At 58.1% G+C, this 23,375-nt stretch overlaps 1 protein-coding gene across 1 annotated transcript in view; it reads left to right on the top strand.

Annotated features, from left to right (window-relative positions):
* HMCN2 (hemicentin 2) overlaps positions 1–23,375 on the top strand; it is a 36,936-nt gene that overhangs the window by 1,729 nt on the left and 11,832 nt on the right. Inside the window, exons 3-40 of the mRNA XM_074923683.1 lie at positions 407–565; positions 816–938; positions 1,743–1,914; positions 2,273–2,379; positions 2,579–2,699; positions 2,794–3,057; positions 3,241–3,385; positions 3,645–3,766; positions 3,861–4,133; positions 4,237–4,378; positions 5,022–5,149; positions 5,408–5,521; positions 5,676–5,825; positions 6,507–6,701; positions 7,045–7,140; positions 7,520–7,644; positions 7,928–8,072; positions 8,212–8,324; positions 8,568–8,724; positions 8,922–9,084; positions 10,601–10,728; positions 10,879–10,987; positions 11,338–11,507; positions 15,269–15,393; positions 15,566–15,722; positions 16,076–16,357; positions 16,969–17,136; positions 17,304–17,417; positions 17,607–17,693; positions 18,196–18,387; positions 18,833–19,006; positions 19,404–19,517; positions 20,194–20,336; positions 20,483–20,633; positions 20,861–21,079; positions 21,323–21,436; positions 21,505–21,692; positions 21,884–22,000. Of these exons, the coding sequence (XP_074779784.1) occupies positions 407–565; positions 816–938; positions 1,743–1,914; positions 2,273–2,379; positions 2,579–2,699; positions 2,794–3,057; positions 3,241–3,385; positions 3,645–3,766; positions 3,861–4,133; positions 4,237–4,378; positions 5,022–5,149; positions 5,408–5,521; positions 5,676–5,825; positions 6,507–6,701; positions 7,045–7,140; positions 7,520–7,644; positions 7,928–8,072; positions 8,212–8,324; positions 8,568–8,724; positions 8,922–9,084; positions 10,601–10,728; positions 10,879–10,987; positions 11,338–11,507; positions 15,269–15,393; positions 15,566–15,722; positions 16,076–16,357; positions 16,969–17,136; positions 17,304–17,417; positions 17,607–17,693; positions 18,196–18,387; positions 18,833–19,006; positions 19,404–19,517; positions 20,194–20,336; positions 20,483–20,633; positions 20,861–21,079; positions 21,323–21,436; positions 21,505–21,692; positions 21,884–22,000 (5,766 nt within the window). The remainder of the gene's footprint in view (positions 1–406; positions 566–815; positions 939–1,742; positions 1,915–2,272; positions 2,380–2,578; positions 2,700–2,793; positions 3,058–3,240; positions 3,386–3,644; positions 3,767–3,860; positions 4,134–4,236; positions 4,379–5,021; positions 5,150–5,407; positions 5,522–5,675; positions 5,826–6,506; positions 6,702–7,044; positions 7,141–7,519; positions 7,645–7,927; positions 8,073–8,211; positions 8,325–8,567; positions 8,725–8,921; positions 9,085–10,600; positions 10,729–10,878; positions 10,988–11,337; positions 11,508–15,268; positions 15,394–15,565; positions 15,723–16,075; positions 16,358–16,968; positions 17,137–17,303; positions 17,418–17,606; positions 17,694–18,195; positions 18,388–18,832; positions 19,007–19,403; positions 19,518–20,193; positions 20,337–20,482; positions 20,634–20,860; positions 21,080–21,322; positions 21,437–21,504; positions 21,693–21,883; positions 22,001–23,375) is intronic.

The following is a 23,375-nucleotide window of genomic DNA, read 5'->3' as shown; positions in this document are numbered from 1 at the left end:
TAAAGCTGTGGCTGCAAATCCTTTCACAGCCCTTTGGGGTTGCAAAGCCCTGTGGAAGCAGGAGCTGGCCCTCACTGTGCCTCTGTGCTTGCCTGGAGTGGCCAGTTCTGCTGCCATGTGGGGGGTGACAGGGTGGGCTGATAAAGGTGTTCATGGAAAGGAAGCCAGTGGCTTCTGTGAGTCTGGATCCCCAAATGAGTGGTTTAATCATCATTAGCAGTGAGACAGGGACAGGTCCTTGACACCCCATGTGTTCCTGCGACACCATCACGCTGCGCTTGGGCTGACTCCAGCAAAGGGGTGCGATTCCTCCCTTTGAGCAGACCCTGGGTGGGATCCTGCCAGGAGCTCAGTGGGGAAGGGCTGAGCTTGGGGCCTGTGCCACGTCCCTCGCTGTGTGCCGCAGGGTGGAGGGGACTGCCCAGAGATGAGCGTGGGAGCCATCAGGCTGGCCGTGGAGGTCTCACACCCTGGCTCCTTCATCTATGTCTTCTCGGATGCTCGGGCCAAGGACTACGAGCAGCAGGAGGAGCTGCTGCGGCTGCTGCAGCACAAGCAGACCCAGGTGAGTGGTGCTGACCGTGGGTCTCCTGCCACAGCCAGCTTGGGTGGGCGCTGCAGCAGCACAGCGGCAGCTCCTGGCAATGAGCTGCAGCAAGAAACCCCCCCACGCTGCCTGTTAGTGGGGTGAATTTTGCCTCCCCCGGGCTGGCTCGATGCGCTGGGGGCTGGTGGATGCTGGCTGCATCCCCTCCCTGGCATGGACAGACACCCCGGGGCTGTGCGTGATGCTACAGGGAGTGTTGCTGTGGCAGGTGGTGTTTGTGCTGACTGGGGACTGCGGGGACAGGAGCCACCCCGGGTACCGTGTGTACGAGCGCATCGCTGCCACCAGCTCCGGGCAGATCTTCCACCTGGACAAGCAGCAGGTGACCGAGGTGAGAGGGGAGACCTGTGGGAGTGGGGACGGGGTGGCCAAGGTGTGTGTGATCCAGCCTGGCTTGACTGCTCTTATATTCTCCCCGGGGTTAAATCCTCATGCCCAAGGCTCCCGGAGCCCTGCTTTAGCTTGAAGCAAGGACTGGAGAAGGCTGGTTGCTCTCAAGCTTGTGGCAGGGCTGCTTGTGTGATCCTTGGGATGAGCGGACTCACCTTCCCCCATGGAGGGGATGCCTCTGCTTGAAGCCGGGGCGCTCCGGTTGCTCTGAGCACCCCTGGAATCAGGCGAGTGGTCTGGCTGTGGGGGGAGGAGCGTCTCTGCCTGTTCTTGAAGCTCTTGACTGGCACAAAATCTCAGAGGCTTGAGGAAGATCAAAGTGCTTTTCTGCTCATTATTGGGCAGCATCTCCCAGCAGACCCCAGCCCCTGCCCAGCCTCTGGCAGTTGTGCATTTTAATGATTTCTGTTCCCATGAATGAGCTGGGGGGTAATACCATGCCCGCTCTAAGCAGCTGAGAAAGAGCCATGTGGCAATAACAATTAATTACCTAATTCCTTTTGCACCTGCTTGTAGCAACGGGGCTCAGCCAGGGCTGTCACCTCCTGCCCACCCATCCCTGTGCCACACTCATGCTGGCACCCACTGGGCCTGCCTGGGGCTGGTCCCTCACCTGGGCACTGTTTTGCAGCCATGCCTGAGATTTTGACCCTGTGCAGTACAGCCCTGCTCCCAAAACCGCCCCCAAATGGCTGTAACTGGTGATGAGGGGGATCTGGGCTAATCCTCCCCGGCATGCCCCCAGGTGCTCAAGTGGGTGGAAGAGGCCATTCAGGCCTCCAAAGTCCACTTACTGTCCACGGACCATGAGGACGGCGGGGAGCACACGTGGCCCATCCCGTTCGACCCTAGCCTGAAGGAGGTCACCATCTCTCTGAGCGGCCCTGCCCCGGGGATCGAGGTCCGGGATCCGGCAGGTAGGAGCTCAGGAGAGGGGAACAGGCAGGGGGTGAGGCTTTGCCTCTGGAGAGCCCTCATGTCAGGACAAACGGGAGGCTGCAGGCATGGGGATTGCCAAACCCTGTGCTGAAAACATAAATAACAAAACAATGAGCTACAAAACCCTCGTTAAGCACCAAGTGCCTCTGCTCTGGTCTCCTTCTGGGTTGGCTTTGCCTCTGGTTTTAGGAGGGTTTTCTCTGCTGCCCAGGCTGTGAGAGCTGTGTGATGGGCTCTGCGCTACAGTGAGCACTGAGGGAGGGGGCTTCTGGCTAGCTGCAGGCACCTGGAGCTGGATCCAGGTTGCTCATCCCAGAGGCTCACTCGCTGTTTCAGGAAAGGTCCTCGAGAAAGGCCAAGGCCTGAAGGAACTGCTCAGCATCCCCAACTCAGCCTTGGTGGTGGCCGTGGAGCCCCACGAGCCAGGGACGTGGTTGGTCACGGTAGGTGGTGGCAGACCCTGAACATCCCCTACCCATCCCTGATGGATATTTAGCTGGCCAGGCTTTGCCAGGCCTGGGCTTTCTCCATCCGCCTCCAGCCAGGTGGAGGATGCTGGAAGGGACCAGCGACCACCTCGTCCCTCCCCCATGGCCGCTGCCTTCCCCTGCCCTCAACATGCACCTCTTGCTCCGCTTCCAGACCCAGAGCAGTGGCCGCCACTCACTGAGGATCACAGGCATCAGCAACGTTAATTTTCAAGCCAGCTTCTCCACCCAGCCAGACTTTGATGCCAGCCAGCCCGGGCAGAGGCCGCTGCAGGGTGAGGCTGGTGCTGCTCGGGGTCATGGATGCTGCATCTGGGCTTCCTGCTGCTGGGAACACGCCCGGGTTGTTTTTTCCCTTCCCTCTTCCAGGTCTCCCTATCGCTGTGGTGGTGAACTGCACCGGTCTGAAGCCGCCTGGGCGCTTGCAGGAGATCGAGCTCTTCAACACCTCCGGCCATGCCCTCCTCTCGCTGCCCGCGCGGCCACTCTCCAACACCTCCTTGGGGCAGCTCTGGGTGGGCTCACCGCTCCGCGTCCCCCCGGGTGACTTTCTGTTGAAGGTGAAGGGTGAAGATGCTGAGGGCCACACCCTGCACCGCCTCTCTGGGGTCACCTACACCAGTGTGATCCCTGGTGAGTGGTCCCCACGCTCCCCAAAGATGCTGAGAAGGGACCAGAGGCTCCAGCACTGCCTCTGCTCTGGTTTCTGCTTGGGTATTTTTTATCTTACTTCCCAGCACAGCTTTTGGTGAGCTCGCAAGGAGAGTTACATGTGTGCACGTCCCCAACTGTGTGCGTGTCCCCAACTACTTCCAGGTCTACCCAAAGTGAACATCTCCAGCAAGATCCAGGCTTACAACCGTGAGCCACAGCTGATCTCCTGCTCCGCACGGAGCGAGGTCCCTTTCCGCCTGCAGCTCAGCCATGGTCGGATGAGGCTTGGGGAAGAGCAGCTCTTCAGGTAAGCCTCTGGTTTGGCCCAGTGGGCTCCATAATGGACCCATGTGGGCAGCAATAGCCCCCTGAGCTGGCTGTGTGCCTGCAAGCTGTAAGCATCCCAAGGCAGCCAAGGAAAATCCCAAAGGATGTGTGTCTGCAAGGGGTGGGGGTGCACCCCTTTGCATGACTCCGTTGGGAAAAAAAAAAGTCCCAGGGTTTTGGAGCAGGGTGGTGGCCTGGCGGCCCCTGGGGATGACCCTGTAGTCTCTCCCTTCTTGTAGGAGTTCAGGGAACATCAGCTGGTTGATCCCTGTGGTGTCCAAGAGTGACGAAGGGTTTTATGAGTGCACAGCCACGAGCAAGGTCGGGGTGACACGGGCTCGTGCCCATGTCTCTGTCTCAGGTGGGGACTGCTCATGCCAAGCCTCGGTGCCCACGAGTCCCCAGGTCTGTGACTGGGCAGGGGCTCATTTCACCCCTGCGTGCCATGTTTGCAGAGCCACCACCACGTCTCATAGCCCCGGGCAACATCACGGCTTCACCAGGCCAAGACGTGGTCATGTCCTGCCTGGTTCTGGGTGATGTGCCTTACAACCTGACGTGGAGCTGGGACGGGAAGGCAGCCGGGTCGGGGGACGGCCGAACCAGGCTGCTGCAGAACCGCTCACTGGAGATCAGCCCCGTGCAGCCGGGGGACGGGGGACTGTACGAGTGCGTGGCCCGCAGTGCCCACGGCACTGCCACGGCCTCCCTCTGGCTCTTCGTCCAGGGTAGGCTCAGTCCCCCATGGGACCCTGGCCCAGGTGATCCCCTGCCCTCTGGGTGGGCAGTGGATGGCACCGGGGATCTGAGCTTTTCTCCAACCCCGTGCAGAGGTGCCGTGGGTGAAGGTCGACGCCAGCCCCCAGCATTTCAGCAGGGGCCAGGAGCTGCGGCTGAACTGCACGGCCGGGGGCCACCCCCTGCCCCACACCGTCTGGAAGCACTGGGGCTGGGCCCTGGAGCAGGACGAGAGGTAACCCCTGAGGACCCGGGTGCCTTCATCCTCCCTGTCCCACTGGGGATGGTGCTCCCCTTGCAGGGGTGCACGGGCTGAGGGAGAGGGGCTTGGGGCTGCCCCTAACTCTGGAAGGAGGAAGGCAGCATTGCAGTATCTCCAACCTGTGCACCCGAGATGGTCAGCATGTTGCTAGCCTTAATTTCATATATTTTTAAGCCATCCTCCCTTATCCAGGTCACCAGCTCCACCGAGGGGAACTCGAGGTGCTTTGCACACCTGGTGTGCACTCAAAATCTCAAAGTAATCCTTGTGCTTCCCCCTAATTTCTCCTGCTTCTTGGCTTCCACCTCCCTGCCCATGTCAAGCTGTGAGTGCTGGAGTGGACTTTGGGGAAGGACCTTTTTGGTTTTTTTTACTTTGGAGATGAAAAGCCTCAATTCTCAATGCTTTTCCCTGGTTCAAAGCAACTTCCTTCCCTGCAGCAGCTGATGAAGCTGGCTTGAAATGCTAACCCACATCTATCAAATACCCAGCACTTGCCACACATGTGGGATGGCCTCAAGCCTGCTCGCTTACTTCCACACATTTTACATTGGCTCTGGTTTTACCGGGCTTGTTTCTCTCTCTCTCTCTCTCTCTCTCTCCCCGTTTGCCGCAGGGTTTTCACAGATTCTCAGGGCACCCTGCACATCAAGGCCGCAGTCCCAGAGGATGCGGGGAATTACAGCTGCTACGCCAGCAGCGTGCTGGGCTGGGATGAGCAAGTCGTCACCCTGGAGTTCACTGGTACCCGCTCCCCTCCGGCCAGCACCATCCCAGGAAGGGCCCTGGCTCAGCGCTGCTGCAGGAGGGATTTATTATTCTTCCTTGCTGTCCCTTGGCTGCCAGCTGGGATCTTGCGGCATGCGAGCTATGGGATTGGGCTGTCTGTGATGGAGGGAGTTGGGGGGCTGCTCCCAGAGCCCTGGGGTCCCCTTGGGGTGAATGACATCACACCCAGCACTGCAGAGAGTCACTGAAGCTGTGTCTCTCCCCACGGCACAGAGCCTCCTGCCATCCTAGTGGTGACGCCCAGCCTGAAGGCGCTGGTGGGAGAAGACGTGACCTTGGAGTGCTGGATTTTGGGGGTGCCCCCTCCCCACATCATGTGGTACAAAGGTGAGACTGGGACAGACGCAGGGCACAAACCCCCTCCGTGCACTGGGGGCCCTCTGCCACCTTGCAGGGATGTCACACGTGGGGGTCCCTGGACCAGTGGTGGGAGGGACCCCCAGAGGCACTCGGGGTGCTGATGTGGGGGGTCTCGGGGCAGGAGAGCAGGCGGTGGCGGCGTTCCCACCCGGCACCCAGCGTGCCGTCCTGCGGCTGCAGGCGGTGCAGGAGGAGGATGCGGGGCAGTACGTCTGCGAGGCTCTCAGTGAGGCTGGAGTTGCCTTCGACAGCACCGTGCTGGAAGTGGGGTGTAAGTCTCCGCCTCTCCTTTTGGGTGACACTGAGCATGTGACCTTATCTCCACCACTCTCACTCCCGGCTCAGCTCCTACTTACTGCTTCCTAGGGCTGCTCTTGCCCCCAGCTCCTGGGTTTCCCAACATTGGGGTGTCAGTGCTCAGTACAAGCAGACTGAAGCCTGGTGGGATTTGCAAGGGTCAAGAGGAGGGAAGAGGATCAAGAAGCAGAAGAAGATGCTATGGCATGAGACATGATAGCATGGGGCAAGACTGGGGGTGTAAATTGCAATTAGAGGGCAGAGATGGGGGCTGGTTTCTGTGTGTCTGAAAATCCAGGTACCTCAGCAGTGCTCAGGGCTTCCCACTGGAGTCAGAAGGGATGGAAGAACCTGGGTGGGAGGAGAGGAGGTGCTGAGCTGAGGGCAGTGAGGCCTGAAGCAGTTAAAGGTGGAAAAGTGCGAGAGGTTTTGCTGAACCAGGGTGGTACTGAGTATAACTGGAAGGGATGGAAACTGTAACAGCTTTGGTAAAACACCAGACACTTTAAGTCAGTCTCGTAACTTCTCAGGGCATCTGGCTTGTGGGTTTTGCAATCCTGTCTCTTCTCGGGGCTCGACTATGCACAAAGCCTGCTGTGGGGAAGCCGGGGTGTCGGACCTACCTGAGCCCCTTCTGCACTGCTCTCTCCTCCAGTGGCCCCTCACTTCTCCGAGCCCCTGGGAGATGTTGTGGTCCAGGCTGGGGAGAGCGTGAGCCTGCTGTGCCGTGTCGAGGGCTCTCCCCCACCATGGGTTGCCTGGTCCCGGCAGGATGGAAAGCCTGTGCCGGGCTGGCACGGGCCACAGGGTGTTTCCAGCCAGCTGGAGTCTGCCGAGCTCCTCATTGACAGTAAGAGCTGAGCGTGCAAGCATGTGCTGGGCATCCCGCCCGCGTGCGTGCTTACACAGTGTCACCCTTGGGTGCTCTCCCCCACCTGCTGCAGGCTGGGGGGATTAGCCCCAGCGCTCACTCTTTTTGCAGTAGTAAAGCATTGACATAGTGGGTTTATTTGCACTTTTTACTTGTGCAAGCTTAACTGTGCTGTAACAGCCCACAAGGCTCCAGCGTTGTGGGGTCCCCCCCTTGTCTGAGGTGGTGGTGGGGCAGGGGAGGGTGGTGTCACCCCTATCCTGGAGCTTGCCCAGGTCTCTCCAGCCCCACCAGCCTCCGGCTTCTCCCATGCGTGCTCTAGGTGCCTCGCTGGATGACCAAGCTGTCTACATCTGTGAAGCCCAGAACGAGTTTGGGAAAATCCAAGCGGAGGTCAAGCTCACGGTCACCGGACACGGTTTGCTTTTACGTGCTTTTGTTGGTATATTGATCCTGGCTGCTGCCAGCACCGCCTGTGCTGGCGGTGAGCAAGTGGCTGACCTGTGCAGCCACATCTGCTCCCAAGCTGGCCACAGTGACTGCTCAGCAAAACCACCCCCCAGCTCAGGGTATGGATAATGCCTTTCCACCACTTTGGCTTAATGCACTGACACGTGCTTGAACCCAAACTGTAGATAAATATCCCCATATTCTTGGAGGAACTTGATGTTAGAGCTGGCTTGTGCTGAGCCAAGGTCTGGACCTTGGAAGAAAGGCAATCTAGAGCTGTTCTTCTGAGTGTTCCTGGCCAGTTTATCTCCAACTAATATTGTTTCGCTTTCCCATCTTCCAAGCAGCCCCAGAAATAGCTCTTGCATCCCCCGTGGTCCGTGCGCTCCCAGGCCAGCCTGTGTCACTGCCTTGTGTCATCCTGGCCGGGAGGCCATTCCCAACCCGCCGCTGGCTGAAGGATGGGCAGCCGGTGAGGCTTCCACACCCGCTGGGATGGTGGGTGGGCAGATGTGAGCACGACCCTGCAGCAGGGCCTTTGCTGCAGGATGGGTCCCCCAGCCTTCTGGGGCCAAAGCTGCTGGTGAAAGATACCAGGGGAGCATTTGGGTTGGGAAGGCACTGTGGGTTTATCACCACATGAGGATGTTCCTACTGCTTAAGGATTGGTTTCTAGATATGCCTCAAAGACACAGCAATATGGCAGTGTCTGACCCCTCAGTCTGTCCTGCTTTCTGCTCTCTGCCTGTGCCCAGGTAGCCCCAAGCAGCCGCTACTCCATCCAGGCTGATGGGAGCCTGCACGTGGACCAGGTGTCAGAGGGGGATGCGGGGAGGTACACCTGTGAGGTGACCAACGCCCTCGGCTCACACAGGCAGGACATGTCCCTGATCATCCATGGTGAGTGGCAGGTGCTGGGTGTCCCCACTCTGTGGTGCACAGGAGCGGGTGCCCTCTGCACTTCCTAAGCTGCAAAACCCGTCTCTCTTTGTGGACATGGCCCTGGCCATGCACTATGAGGTGCTTCTCTTCCTTACAGTTCCTCCCAGCATTGAGCTTGGCCCTGTCCTCGTCACTGCCACTGAGGGAGTGGCTGTCACCCTGTGGTGCAATGCCACTGGCGTGCCCCCCCCTACTGTCACCTGGGCAAAGGTAGGTAGGTGACAGGGCCTGCCAGGCTATGGGTCACCCTTATGAGTGGGGTAATGTGTCTGGAGGGGATGTAGTTCTCCAGTGCAGCTGTGGCTGCCTGAGGAGGCGGCACAAAGTGCCCTGGGATGCTGGGACCTGGAGGTGGCTTGCTCTGATGGGTCCAGACCCCTCTTCTTGCCCTTGGTACGCTCAGCTTGTGGGAGACTCTGCTGTCTCCCTTCCTCCCTTCCCTTTTCTCTGCAGGGCACAGAGCCCGTCTCGCTGAACCCACGCTACCACCTCAACCCCAATGGGACCCTCCTGATCCCTTCACCCTCCCCTGAGGACGCTGGGACTTACTTCTGCACAGCTACCAACGTGGCAGGCTTCTCCAGCAGGGAGATGCAACTCTCAGTCAGCAGTGAGTGCCTGGGACTGGCCCTGGCGCCAGCTCCCAGTAAAGCGGCTTCAGGGGGTGACTGGCTGGGAGAGCATGACCTGGGGACTCGCCTAGCTTCCTTGGGCCACCTAGTCAGGAGCCAGATGGGAAGAGCAGCCCATGAGGGCTGTGGGGCACCTGAAGTGTTTCTGTATTAGCGGTGCTCCCTCTCCACCCAGCAAAGCCCAGGATCAGCGTGAACGGATCACAGGCGTCAGACCCTGTAACCATCCTGGCTGTACTTGGGCAGGAGACCACTCTGCCCTGCGAGGTTCAAGGCTATCCCCCTCCCTTGGTGGTGTGGTCCCAGGAGTCCCAGCCGCTGTCTTTCGCCACTGCAAGGTAAGAAGTGTTGTGGGTGCTGGGGCCATGATCTCTCGGGATTGTGTGTCTCCCCAGAGGGACGTTTGACCCAGGAAGGGACCCAGCTGCTTGGCAGAGGGGTGTGAAGGGCATCCCTGGCATCAAGTGGCTGCTACTCAATGCCGTGGCTGGATCTGAGGAAGCCGAGCAGTGTGGCACTAGCTCTGCTCTTCAAGGAGAGCATAGCAAGAACCACCAGGATTTTTTTCCATCATACAAACATCTGCTGGAACAGAACAGCTGCTTCTGACCCTCCATGCGCATGCCCTGGACACAGGGCTGGGGTTGGGAAGGGAAGGCAGGTCCAGCACAGCTCTGCAGCCCCACTCACCCATCCGCCTTCATGCACATTCCTGCCTTGTGCCGTCACGGTGCCGGAGGCGTCGAGGCCAAGGATGTGCCTGGGGATGGCGGATCCCTGTGGGATGTGTTGGACTGGGGCTTGACACTGCTCCACCCCCAGGCCGCTGCAGGGCACTGAGGAGGAGGCGTTTTGGGGTCTAGAGGAAGAGGAGGGCAGTGTGGCAAGGAGAATGGGCAGCCAGGGAGGCTGGGGGTGCTGCAGCCTCTGCTGCCCCTCACGTGTCAGGGTGACTTAATGGGCTTTAGACATTGAGATGCTCCTGGGCCAAGGTTTGGCAGAAACACGGTTGTGAGCCTGGCAGTGGCTTTGTCTGCACTGGAACATGGGTTTGAAGGACAGTTCTGTTCCAGTGGGTGGTTTTTGGAGGGTCCAAATAACTTGTTGATGGTGTTGAGGCTGATGACAGCCATGGGACAGTCATTTAATGTGGTTTGATGGAAGAAGACAACCTGGAGGGTGGTTGGATGTGTGTTTATTGAGTGGTCTTGGTCTTCCCCCTTGAAAGATGGGAGTGCTTTCTCAGTGTGTTAGCACTATGCTGGAAGGAGCTTCCTAAAATCATGGGCCCTGATCTTGGGGTTAATCACTTCTTTCCCTGCACATGAGCATTGCTGTGGCTTGAGGAAGCAGGGAGTCATCTTGGTTTTGCTCTTCTTGAGGGACTGTGTTACCTTGTTATTCTAGTCTGGTTTCCCATGGCTGCTCCTGCTTGACCTGTGCTGCTCCCCACATCTCAGCTGGCTTGCCCTCACGTGCCTGGGTGATTTATGGGAGCACGCGGGAAGAATCTGCAGCCGTGGGCTGAGATGATGTTATGTCTGTGGAGCACAGACAGTGCTGGGAGCAAGAGCATGGCCAGCTCCAGCTGCAGGGGTCGTGCTCCCTCATCCTGCCGGGTGGGTGGCTCACCCTGCTGCCTCATGCTGAGCTCACACAGGAGCTGAAAAAGGGGATTTTTGTACCCGTGGACAGTTATGCTGCCCATCATGTGCATGAGGTGGCTCTGGGGACCTTCTCCTGGCTGTCTCAAGGGTGATGGTGAGCTCTCAGCCCTTATCTCCTGCCCAGGGGTAGGTAAGAGAGGACATGGCTGTTCCTTCCACCCAGCTTTTCTGTTCCCTCTCTCCCAAGGTACAGTGTCCTCCCCTCAGGGTCCCTCCGGCTGGCTGAGCCCCAGGTGATGGACACTGGCCTCTACACCTGCACAGCCACAAACGCCGCGGGGAACGCCTCGCTCAGCTACAGCCTGCATGTCCAAGGTTCATGTCTGTGGGTTAAAATGCTCCCCCCGTGGGCTGTGGGTCTGAACGTACCACCAGGGTTCTGCACACTTCAAGCCCTTGGCTGCTCCCACTTCACTGTGCCAGGGTCTGAAGGTGGTCCCAGCCTGGGGTTCCCTCTCTCCCCAGTTCCCCCCCAGCTGCTGATCGGTGATGGGGAAAGCCACCTCACAGCTGTCACCAACAACTCCCTGAGGATTCACTGTCATGCCATGGGCATCCCCACCCCCCGGATCCAGTGAGTACTGCAGAGTGAGGGGGTCATGTTCATGTCCCCCTGAGCTCCCTCATGGACTGCATAACTCTCTGGGGTGCTTCACGGCCCAGCGTGCAAAGCTGCCACAGGGATCGGGATGTGAGCTCAGGATGGGTGATGGGGACCTCCAGCTTGGGGTGTCCCTTAAGATGGGAGGCTTGCTCCTTGCCCCTGGGATCCTGCTCTGCCCAATGATCCGGGCACTGCCAGCCCCTTTCCAGATGACAAGGGGACAGTTCTTGCTGCTAGGTTCACTCCTTCGGTGGGCAGAAACGGGTGGTGCGTGGTGGCAGGACAGACCAAGGACTTGCCTCCTGTCCCCTTCCTCACAGGTGGCTGAAGGATGGGCATCCACTGGGAGAATGGGACGGGGTGGTGGTGTCCGAGGACGGTGGGACCCTGCTGATCACTCGTGTGGGGCTCAGCCATGAAGGGCTCTATGTCTGCCAGGGCAGCAACCATGCAGGGGTGGCCCAGGCAGAGGTGCAGGTTTCAGTGCAAGGTGAGTGCATGATCTGTGGCCAGAACCACTATGCATCCCATGTGTCAGGGAGGACATGGCTAGCTGAAGGAGTGGGTGTTCCTGGCCCTACTTTTTGGGAGGTGTAGGGTCACTAGCTCGATCCATTGGGATCTTGCCTTTTGTCATTCTCAACCTGAGGCTGAGAGCTGATGGCTGCTGTCACTTTGATGGGTGCTTCCCAGTGGAGGGTCTACCCCCAGCCCCTCTGGCCAGAGCACCCCTCGGTCGGGGTGCTGGGTGAGAAACCAGGCAGGGAGCAGAGATCCCTGCCCAGGAAGGATGGATATCTCACTGGGGTGGGGAACAAATCTCTTAGACAACTTGGGGAGCAGCAGTGGAACCACGTGGTGACGTGGTACCCTCCAGAGTGGGAGGTGAGTCCTGACCTCTGGCAGCTGCTCTCCCAGGACTCGGTGTGTGCCGAGAGCCCTCGGTGAGCCCGACTGTGCCCCATGGCACTGCACTATGCAGCTGTAGCTGGCTTGGGCCATGCAGAGCCAATGACTGTCCGTGCTGGGTTGCAGTGCCGCCGACCATCGAACCCAGCGCAGTGGACCTGGCCGTCCTGGAGAACGGCACGGTGTCCCTGGAGTGCCTGGCCTCGGGGCTGCCTGCTCCCGGTGAGTCACTCCTCTGCCAGGTCTTGCTCATGTGTCCCTGGAGCTTTCCCTGGGTCCCCTTGGTGAGAGGGGCAGCAGCATTGCCCCTTACAGCTCGGCTCCCCGCTTCCCTCCAGACGTTGCCTGGTACAAGGGGCATGAGCGGCTCACGGCTGGGCCGGGCCGGACCCTGTCCAGGGATGGGAAGCGCCTGGAGATCCGGCGTGCCCAGCTTTCCGACACCGGCAGCTACCGCTGTGTGGTCTCCAACGTGGCTGGTGTCACTGAGCTCTGGTACAGCCTGCAGGTGACTGGTGAGTCCCTGGTGAGCAGAGGAAGCACTGTGGCTGCCCAAGAGCTGGGTGCTTCCCCACCGGGAACCTCTTGTGTGTGCTTGGGACCAACGGGGCTGTTCCAGTATGAAATACGGTTTTAGCAGAGTCCCTGTCCTCTGCCCTGATTTCAATTCCATCCATGAAATCCACTGTGTTCATCCCAAATAATGTCCTAGAAAGCCATGGCCCCCTGGATGGCTATTGCCAGCTCCACACCGTGGTGTCTCCTACCCACCCTGTCCTTTTTGCACCCAGCGGCTCCTGGTGATGTTTCTTTGTCTCCTCAGTGCCTCCACAGATCACAGCTGGCCCCAGCCCCCTCATGGTGGCGGTGAATGAGCCGGTGACACTGGAGTGCGATGCCACGGGGACCCCAGCTCCGGTGCTGCTGTGGCTGAAGGATGGCAATCCAGTGCCCAGCGTGGTGGCTGGGGGCCCGCAGGTGAGACACCTGCTGATGGAAGGGGAGGCTCACCAGGGAGATCCCTCCAGGAAGACGCTTCTTTTCCTTTTTCTGTCTTTTAAAAAAACAATTGCTGGAGCTGAGCAGATGCAGTGTTGCCCAGATCTGCCCTATGTTTGATCCATGGTAGCATGGACCTGCTCAGCCCTGAGTTGGGCTTCTCTGCCCCACGAGGGGCATGGATGGGCAGAGGGTCCCTGGATGTGATGAGGACAGGCCTGAGGCAGGCTTATGCCCACCCATCACTGCTCGTACATGCTGGCTTGCAGTCCAGCTGTGAGTTTCTCTGGTTTCATTCTCATTTGGACTCTTTTTGTGTCTCGGGGAATCACAGATTCTCTCTGGTGGGCGTATGCTGTCCTTGCCCACCGCTCGCCTCCAGGACTCGGGGACATACACGTGTGTAGCCAGCAGCGCTGTGGGGGAGGACAGACGTGAGGCCACTCTTGATGTGTGGTGTAAGTACCCCCATGCATCCCTGGCCCCTTTGCTCCAGTGTGGCTGTGGGGTTGGAGGTGATGCTCGGGGCTATGGGGCTGCTCCACAGCCCCCTTGAGAGCACACAGGGCTGTGGGGGACCAGCCCTGTGGGGGAAGGCTACCAAAGGGGGTGGTCTGGAGGAGGTGTTGCCCTGTTGATCTGTTTTCCAGTGCCCTCCACCACCCTGGGTAAGGAGGAGAACGTCTCTGTCATCGTCAACCAGCTGGTGACCCTGGAGTGCTTGGCCCCCGGGGTCCCCCCTCAGGGGTTCCGCTGGCTGAAGGACGGGAATTTGCTCATTCCAAAGCAGGGCGTGCAGCTGTCTGTGGAGGGGACCATGCTCCAGGTGATGCTTTGGAGTATTGTAGAGGATGGGAGAAGAAACAGGGCTGTGAAGACGCCCATCTCCTCCTCCCCACCCTTGAGAGAGTGTGGGTGCAGAGGGAGGGGGTCTCCATCCCTGCTGCCCATGGCTCAGCACTGTTCCCACCCCTCACGCTGATCCCATCCCCATGGCTTCAGCTGGCACAAAATCCCCCCAGGGAGGGGCTGCATGGGTCCAGCTCTACTGCAGAGCATCTTAGTGTCTCTGCTTGCTCTGGCAGATCGGGCAAGCCACTACACAGGATGCGGGCAGGTACACATGCGAGGTGCCCGGTCACCCAGAGAGACACTACAACCTTGATGTGTGGGGTAAGGGCTGTTGTGGCTGAAAGAGCCTGTCAGGGGCAAATATATAGTGTGTATGTGTGTATACATAGATATACTATTTGCTATACCATTGGTTTATATATAAAATATGTAGCTGAGATAGTTGACGGTCTTGGAAAACACTCTAAACCCAAAATATTAAAGTTCTGCAAAATGATGGAGCTGGAAGTGTTAGGGAATCCCCACCAGAATGGGTGTTAGAGGGGGAAAAAGCCAGTGTGTGCATGACTCTTGGGCAGAGATTTCAGTGGAGATGCAGAAGGGATGTCTTTCTGATATTTGGACAGGAGAGGGAAGGGATTTCCTTGCCACTGTCAGGGCTCCTCTGTCCTTTTTTTGCACTTAGTGTGGTGGTTGCTGCAGGTATCATCCCCCTTCTCTCCCCCTGCCTGAGGGATGCCAGTGGTGGTTCCTCCCAGACAGGCACCAGCCGCTTTCCCTCACTCAATTCGAGCATCCTTGCAGCCTCCCAGCCTGTTCAGCATGTCCGTAGAGCTGGGGGCTGAGCCAGGGTCTGGCTTTTCTCAGAGATGATCTAGGCCAGTTGGTGAAATTCCTGCAGGCAGGTAGCCAGGGAGTGGAGAAAATCCAGTTCTCCTGATCAGAGCTTGTTCTTGCAATCCCTTCCCAGGGAAACGTTTGCACGTCTGGCGTCCTGGCTCGGGTGGATTGTTTGGGTTCTGCTGTTTTTGTTTTTCAGGGGTTTCTGGGTGTTGAGGTTTTTCTTCTACAAATTGATATCCCTCATGGGAAGGAGTTACTGTTTTTCAGCCAGCTGTATTTATGAGCAACTGAGAACAGCATCCGATAATGGAAAGAGTTAGGTAACCCTTCCAGCGAGCAGTGCTACCTAATAAGGCTGTGTCTGGCCAACCTGGGCTTGGCCTGCCTGTGTGGCTGGCGCAGGATGCTTGGTCATCCTCTGCTGTAGGCCACGTGCAATTAAAAGCATCTCTCGCTTAATAGCTGGAGAGTCAAGATTATTATTTCCACATGGAGCGACGGCAGGGGAGGCCTGATGGTTCTCTGTGCGGAGCTCAGCAGAGCTGTGGATGATGTGTAGCCAGAAGGACAGAGCTCCGGCAGGGAGCTGCCCCTCTCCTCTCATCCAGTGCCATCGCTGATCTGCTCCTCTCCTCTCGTCCCCTGCAGTGCCTCCGTCCTTCTCCTCAGCAGAGCCCGCTGATGTGTCCGTGCTGGAGGGGCAGTCCCTCAGGCTGGCCTGCGAGTGCCATGGGATCCCCTTCCCCACGCTGAGCTGGCAGAAGGATGGTAGGGTCCTGCTCCTCAGCCTCATCTCTCCCCACATGTATGTTGACCCCCCCAGACAGATGTTGGTCTCCTTGAGCAAGGAGTGCTTTGTGTTGAGCAGTGTCCAGCTTCTGGGTGGGAACTGGTCCTGCTGGGAACCTGAGAGGAGGCTGCTGTCCCCTTCTCCGGGCAGGTGAGCCCCTCTCCACCCAGCCCGGGAGCCCAAAGCTGGTGTCCATGGGAGGGAGCATGCTGTACATCGAGAAGGTACAGCTGGTGGACAAGGGGACATATACCTGTGAGTGCAGGAATGCCGCCGGCAGCAGCAGCAAGGAGCATCGCCTGGAGGTGCATGGTGAGCTGGAGGGCCCCAGAGACACAGAGGACCTGTGGGGGTGGCTGAAGGTGCCATGATCTCTCTCAGTGCAAGGTCCAGCTGGACACAAAACCTCACAGCCGCTACCTGCTGCTTTGGGTGTTTTGGAAAAGATGCTGCTAGCCAGGCTAGCTTTGCCCCTCCAGCTTTCCTCTTAGCTCCAAGCTGCTTGCAGCTGGTTTTCACTCCAGCAGCCCAATTGCACTAGTTGCACCTGCTCACATTTCCTTCGCCCTCCTGACATGCAGACCGATGGCGTTGGTATTTCCCCTTGCATATGTCCAAGGGAGTTGCTACAGCATCACCTCCACCCTGTGTCCCTCTGCCCGCAGCGCTGCCGAGGATCCAGGGCAGCAGCAAAGCCCCAAGGAAGGTTTCTGTCATCAAGGCTGGCGAGACGGTTTTGGAGTGCGAGACCGTGGGGACGCCACCACCCATGGTGACGTGGGTGAAGGACGGGCAACCTGTGGCCGGTGGGGATGGGCTCCTGATTACGGAGCAAGGGAGACGGCTGCACATCCCCAAGGCAGAGGTGGCCCACGCGGGACGCTACACTTGCCTGGTGGCAAATGCAGTGGGGCAGGAGCAGAGGGAGTTTGATGTTGCGGTGCATGGTAAGGGTGTGGGACGAGGCTGTGGCTGGGGGTATGGATGCAGGCAGGCTTAGGAGGGTGGTGATGTCCCACCACATGTTTGATGCAGCGTAAGCACAGAGAGCAACCTGGTGTGGAGTAGATCTTGGGCAACCCAGCACGTAGAAGGTCTTGGGTCAGAAGGGGTATGCTCCAGGCGTGGCTATAGAACTGGCTCCATCAGGCAGGAGTTTCTTTCCAGGGTCATCAGAACAGACCATCTCACACTTTATAAAAAGTCATCTACTTCCCAAGGAGTTGGGGAAACCTCATCAGACAAGGTACCAAGCCCCTGAGCTGAAAAATGCCTGAGGTGGCTCAGGGTGTGTGGCCAGCTTGGTGTCACCCCTGTAAGCGTGGGTTTGGGGGTGCAGGTAAGTGGCACATATTTGCTGTGGGTCATCTGTCCCATAACACCTGCAAAGTCAACAACTTTAGATGATGCTAGTGGTCCTTCTGGGCTTGCGTCCTCAAACTGTACAAAGCAGTAGGGTGGAAACAAGCCGGGTTTGCCCAGTTTCCCCCCTTTGCCTTGCTCCTTTGCTGTCTTGTCTGCTCTGCAAATGGATGTCCATCCTTTTCTGCATTCCCAGTTCCTCCTGAGTTTGTTCAAGGATCAGGATCAACAACCAACATCAGCGTCTCTCTGCAAGGATCCCTGACACTGACCTGTGAGGCCACTGGTGTTCCTGTGCCCACAGTCACCTGGTCCTGGAATGGTTCTCCTGTCACTGCCAGCGAGCACACTTACGTGCTTTCAGGTCAGGGATGAGGCAAGGATGCTGTGAGAGACGAGCACTTCAGGAACACATTTTGCTCCAATTCTGATGGGTTTAAACATGGTGGGGCTCCAGCCCTGCAGGAGCACTGCTGGGATGGGCTGGTGCCTGGATCCGGGCCCTGAGGCCTCTCTGCTCCGTGCTTCCAGGGGGCTGGCTGCTGAGGCTCACCCATGCACGAGCCCAGGATGGTGGCCACTATTCCTGCCTGGCCAGCAATGTAGCTGGGGAGGCCAGGAGGCATTTCTACGTGGATGTCCTAGGTAAGAAAGGGTCCTCCGTCTGCTGCAGGATTTATGGTGGGATTTCAGAGATTCATCTTTGCAGGAAGAGGCATGAATTAAGAATGGGCATAGTGGGAGCTGCAGTGCTAGAGTCCTTCATGCCTTAGCAGCTCGGAGACTCAGCGAAACTGGCCAGCTGCTGAGGTCCCTGGTGGCTTGTGTTCCTAGTTCCTCCCCACATCGAGAACGCAGGCGAAGAAGAGACCATCAAAGTGCCCGAGGGTCACCCCGTCACCTGGTCCTGTCTGGTTGCGGGTGAGCGTCACGTGGGGAGCGGAGCAGATGGGAGATGGAGCTCGGGACAGCCGGCCTGAGTCTCCCTTTGGGGTGTGGAGCGAATGGATGGCTCCAATCGATGACGTGAGAATAGCTGAAATCGACTGAAGAGCTTTTTTGGGATAGTTCCTGGCTTTGCAGTTGGGCTGTCCGGGAAGTGCTGGGGATGGGGCGCCCACGCGGGGAACTTGTTCCACAACGTAAACTCCAATCTTTCCCAAATGGAGCTAAAACTCCTCTAATCTGGTTTCTCCTTTAGTGATGGGAATAATTAATCACCTCCTACTCAGGACAGTTTTCTTTCTTCTTGCTGGCTCATCCAGCAGCCTCTCAAAATCTGATCCAGATCATGATAATTTTGGATTTGGGCTCATGTCCCTGCTTCCCAGAAAAGCTCCGGCGCAGTGACCCCGGTCAGGTTGTGCTCATGCATGGAAAAACTTTTGCCTGAAGGCCAAAAACTGCTTTCCACCCCACACAGGCAACCCCCAACCGAAGATCACCTGGCTGAAAGACGGCCACCCTCTGCCCAGTGGGGACACCTTCTCCATCTCCCCTGATGGCTCCATGCTCCACATCCCCCGAGCCTCTCTGTCTGATGCTGGCCGCTACTCCTGCGTGGCCTCCAGCTCTGTGGCAAATCAAACCAAGTACTACCTGCTAGATGTTTTAGGTACGATGATGTCTTTGATAGAGGCAGAGTCTCAGGTGTGAGCAGGGGATGTTGACTTAGAGAGCTTTTGAATTGCCTGCCCCAGGTGGGTGGTGAGGATCCCTTAGTCCTGCAGGCAGCAGCATGGCATGAGGTCCTGGACCTGCTCCAAACCCCTTGTGAGACCTCGTGGAGGAACATAAAGGGTCCATCAAATGCAGAATCCATCTCTGATCATGGCTTGTGGGAAGGGGGAGTGAGTCTTTTGTGTCCCCTGTGTTTCTGAAGGACAGCAAGACAGAGCAGAGTCTCAAGCTGGGCTTGTGCTGTATGTGTTGTGCCTTTCACATGCTGTGGTCAAGTCCAACTCCCTGAACTTGGATCATGCTCTCTGGTGGGGGGATGAAGCACTGGGACGCCTAAGTGGGTGCTAATGCTTATTTGCCACGCAAACACCTCTCTGTAGCCAGTCCTGCCTTTGCTGGAGATGTCCAAGATGCTGCTGCAGAAGAAGTCACAGTGATCATCAACAACCCCATCTCCCTGGTCTGTGAGGCTCTGTCATATTCATCTCCCAACATCACCTGGCTCAAGGATGAGGTTCCACTCAAAGCATCTAGAAATCTCCTCCTGCTCCCTGGTACTTTGCTGGTGTCCAGTGGTTTTGCATGACCATGTTGGGCCCTTGCTGCATGCCTGGGGGAGTGGGAGCGGGGCTTTTTCTTGGTCTGGCTGTGGTCCGGGGCAGTGGGATGGTGAGAAGTCATCATCCTGCAGGACCCAAGGGGCTCAGGCCATCAGGTGGATGCTGTTCTTCCACGTGCTGCATCAACTGATAATAGCAAGAGCCTCCTCGGCAGCATCAGATGATGATGGTTTTTATAAACCTGGAAACTGGGCTCTAGCAGAGCCTTAGATCCCCTCAAGTCAGGCTTGCAGATGATCAGCAGGTCCCATAAGATGCCTTCTTGTGCTGCATGGGGATAGACAGCTGTGGCTGTGAGCGGTGACCCTCTCAGGAGACCCCCTTTGCCCAGGTGGCCATGAGCTGCAGATTCTGAATGCCCAGGAAGAGGACGCAGGCACGTACAGCTGCATCGTGGCCAATGAAGCCGGGGAGGCCACAAAGAACTACTCCGTGAAGGTCCTGGGTGCGGGAGCTCTTCATGTCCTTTCTAATTCCTGCAGTGTCTCCACCACTGTGACTGGGCCAGTGCCCCTTCCTCCCTTCCCATGCCTTCCTCCTGGGGAGCTGCACCTCATGCAGCTGGTGCTCAGCCACACACATTGGTGTGTGCACGTGGCCCCAGAAAGCCTCTGGTCTACCCTGGGGAGGGAAAAGGGGTCATAGAATAGTTTGGGTTGGAAGGGATGACCTTTAAAAGTCATCTACTCCAACCCCCTGCAATGAGCAGGAGCATCTTCGACTAGATCAGCTTGCTCAGAGCCCCATCCAACTTGACCTTGAATGTTTCCAGGGATGGGGCATCTTCCACATCTTTGGGCAACCTGTTTCAGTGTTACATCACCCTTAGAGTGAATTTTTTTTTCCTTATATCTAGTCTAAATCCTACCTCCTTTTAGTTTAAAACCATTACACCTTGTCCTATTGCAAACTTCCTGAGGGTGTGCTCGATCCCCCTGTATATCATTGTTGAAGATATTAAACAGTACTGGTCCCAGTACAGACCCCTGAGGGACACCACTTGTCAAGGGTCCTTCTGGGGGTGCCAGCGGTACCCCAAGATGCTGCCTGTTGCTGATTAGGGCAGAGCAAGGTTGTTGAGGGCTCTTCTCTCATCGCAGTTGTGTTTTTCTCCCTGCTAGTTCCTCCTTGGATTGCCAGAGATGACCCTTTGGGGGAATATGGTGTGAAAGAGGTGAAAACCAGAGTCAACAGCACAGTGATGCTGGAGTGTGAGACCTGGGCTGTGCCTGAACCAACCATCCGGTGGTACAAGGACAAGCAGGTGAGGTCCTAACAGTGACCAGGGAGGAGTTACTGGGTTTGAGGACCCTCCCAGGTGGATGGAAGTAGGAAGAATTGAGCTCTGTCCCACTCCTGGGTGTGTAATCCTCCTCCTGATCATGCCTTGGGGCTGTGGCTCCTGTGCAGCTCCTGGCAAGTGCCGGCCACCTCCAGATCCTCAGCAAGGGGCAGGTCCTTCAGATCAAGCCAGCCAGCATCTCGGATTCGGGGCACTACACTTGTGTGGCCACCAATGTTGTGGGTGAAGATGACAGGGACTTCATTGTACATGTCCAAGGTGAGCTGTGGGTGGGCAGACAGTGCCCAGAGCAGTGGGTGTCTTGGCAAGAGGAGAGTCCCTGGTGGGGCCCCTTTTGGGAGCAGAGCAGGGTGAGCAGAAAGAGAGTTTGTATCTGCTGGAAAACAAGTATTTCCTTGGCCCTCGTCAGGCCTGGGCAGATGCTTTGGTTGCACATGAGGGTGCAAGTCCCTATTCCCACAGCTGACCACAGCCTGTCCCCGCAGTGCCACCACTCTTCCAGCAGCAGACAAGCCCCAGTGAAGCCCTTGAGATCTTCTACCGGGAGGAAGACCAGGATGGGGAGGTGACAGAGCACCGTCAGGCTGTCCTCGACCAGCCCACTGCGCTCTACTGTGACACCAATGCCATCCCACCCCCCCAGCTCACCTGGTACAAGGATGGGGAGCCCCTTTCTCCTGGTCCAGGGGTGCTGATGCTCCTAGGTAATGGCCATGGACCCTCACTGTGGGGTCTGGGGGGTTTTCCTGCAGCAGCTTTGTGGGCTGAGAGCATCCATAGCATGGAGGAGGTCAGATCCTGTCCCCTTGCTCCTGCCAGCGTGCTCAGCACCCATGAGACCTGCAGGGTCACTGGGGCTGCATAGGGGTCTGTGCACAGCGACATTGGAGGAGACCCCCTCATGGAGCCCTCCCCATCCCCTGCCCTAACCCTGCCCTGTGCCGCAGGGGGCCGGGTGCTGCAGTTGCCTGCGGTGCGGCAGGAGGACGCGGGCCGGTACACCTGCGAGGCGGCCAACGCGGCGGGACGGGACCGCCTGCACTACGAGCTGGAGGTGCTGAGTGAGTACAGGACCAGGGCCGGGGGGGAGACTGTGACACGTGGCAGCCCCATAACCACCTGCTTCCAGGCACCCCGGCCATCCCCGGTGGCATGGATGACCTGGCTGAGGAGGTGACGGCCACCATCAACGGCACTGTCCGCTTCACATGTGAAGCCACTGGGCACCCAGTGCCTGCAGTGTCCTGGCTCTGGAACGATGTCCCTGTTGTGGCTGGTCCACGACACCAGCTCCTGGAGGGTGGCACAGTCCTGCAGGTCGGTGTCCCTCTGGGCAGGGTGACTCTGCTTTGGGGGAGGAACATGGAAGATGTGGAGGGGATGGGACACTCTTCTCTCTGCAAGGAGGAGGCTGCCCTGATCTTGCCAGGTGTTGAGGTCTCCACGGGAGCCCCAGCAGCTCCCTGGCTCGGGGAAACCCTCAGCGGGGCTCTGCTCCTCCTTTGCAGGTGACTGCTGTGGAGGCAGGTGACAGTGGCAGCTACACATGTGTGGCTGAGAACCCAGCCGGGTCAGCTGAGAAGCACTTTGCCCTCACCGTGCAGGGTAAGGCATCCCCAGCAACCGTACCTGGGTCGATGATATACCCTCATCCTCCTCCCCCTCCTCTTCCTCCTCCTCCTCATCCTCAGCTAGCTGGAGTCTCCCACGGCTTCTGAACAGCATGGCTGCCTCTGTCCCCTCTACTTGTCACGCCCCATGCGAGGAGGTCAAGCTGCTGGCACGCTCCGAGCAGGCGAGATGCTCAGCGCACCTTTCCCCCTGGGGAGAGCTCGGCAGTGATGGTTCCCCTTTGGGACTCTCTTTTGGGGTATGCTAGAGCAGAAGCTCCCTGGATTGTGGGCACAAACCCTGAAAGCGTTGATGGTGTTATCAACGGCAGCGTCTCTCTGGTGTGTGATGTCCAATCCCACCCCGCTGCGGAGATCGCCTGGTACAAGGACGGCCACATCCTGCAGCTTGGTGAGGAGGTGACCGTCACCCCAGGTACGTTGGGATGAGGAAGGATGACAGTCTGCCCCTGGAGCTTGGCACAGCGCTCAATGGTGGTCTCTAACATCCCTTAATCCACCCTTCTGTATGGCACATGCGGGACTCGAGCTCAGGCTTTTGGCCGTACCATGTGCTAACATCTTAATGCCAAGTGATGCGCTCTGAGACTGCCAAGGGTTGCATCCCACAAACTCTGCGCTGTCGCTCCACAGGAGCTCAGCACCCTTTTCTGCTGTACACAGTGAGGCCTTGGACCTCAGAGAGAGACTCTGATGGTCAGACACCTCTTGTGTGGAGCTTGGCTTGCTGCTGGAGGATGGGTCAGCTTGCCAGTGTGGTGGCCCGGACCTGGTCCTGCTCTGACTCCCTGCTCCCTGCTTCTTTCAGGCTCACAGGTGCTGCAGCTTCCTCGCCTGCAACTTTCCAGCTCAGGCACGTACACGTGTGTGGCACTGAACGAGGCCGGCCGGGATGAGAAGAGCTTCATCGTCACTGTGCACAGTGAGTGGCGAGGGCTGGGCCCAGCGCTCTGGCCCCAAACATGCACCAAGGAGCTGATGGCAGACACCAGTCTGTGTGTTCCTGCTCCCACACCCCATCCCGGTTCCTCCTCCTCAGGCCCCCCAGGCATCCAGGACCCGCAGCAGGAGGTGCTGGACACTGACTTGGGGACCCCCCTCGTCCTGACCTGCCAAGGCACTGGTGTGCCCACACCTGCAGTCACCTGGCTGAAGGACGGGAGCCCACTGGGTATGTGTGCAGGGCGATGCTGTGCCGGGCTGCCATCCCGCGCCTCGCTGCTGCTCAGACTGAAATGGTCTTGCCTCAGTTTCCTTATTTCTAACCCTGCTGCAAGAGACCCCGCAGGGCCTCACAGGGGAAGAGGCAGAGCATGAAAGGGCTGGCGTTTTCCCTGCGTGATTTTAAGAGGCCTCAGTTTCATTCCTG

Source organism: Athene noctua, chromosome 20, assembly GCF_965140245.1.
Source record: "Athene noctua chromosome 20, bAthNoc1.hap1.1, whole genome shotgun sequence".
Taxonomy (NCBI): domain Eukaryota; kingdom Metazoa; phylum Chordata; class Aves; order Strigiformes; family Strigidae; genus Athene; species Athene noctua.
The sequence above is the reverse complement of the archived record's forward strand: the minus strand, read 5'-3'. Positions and strand labels throughout refer to the sequence as shown.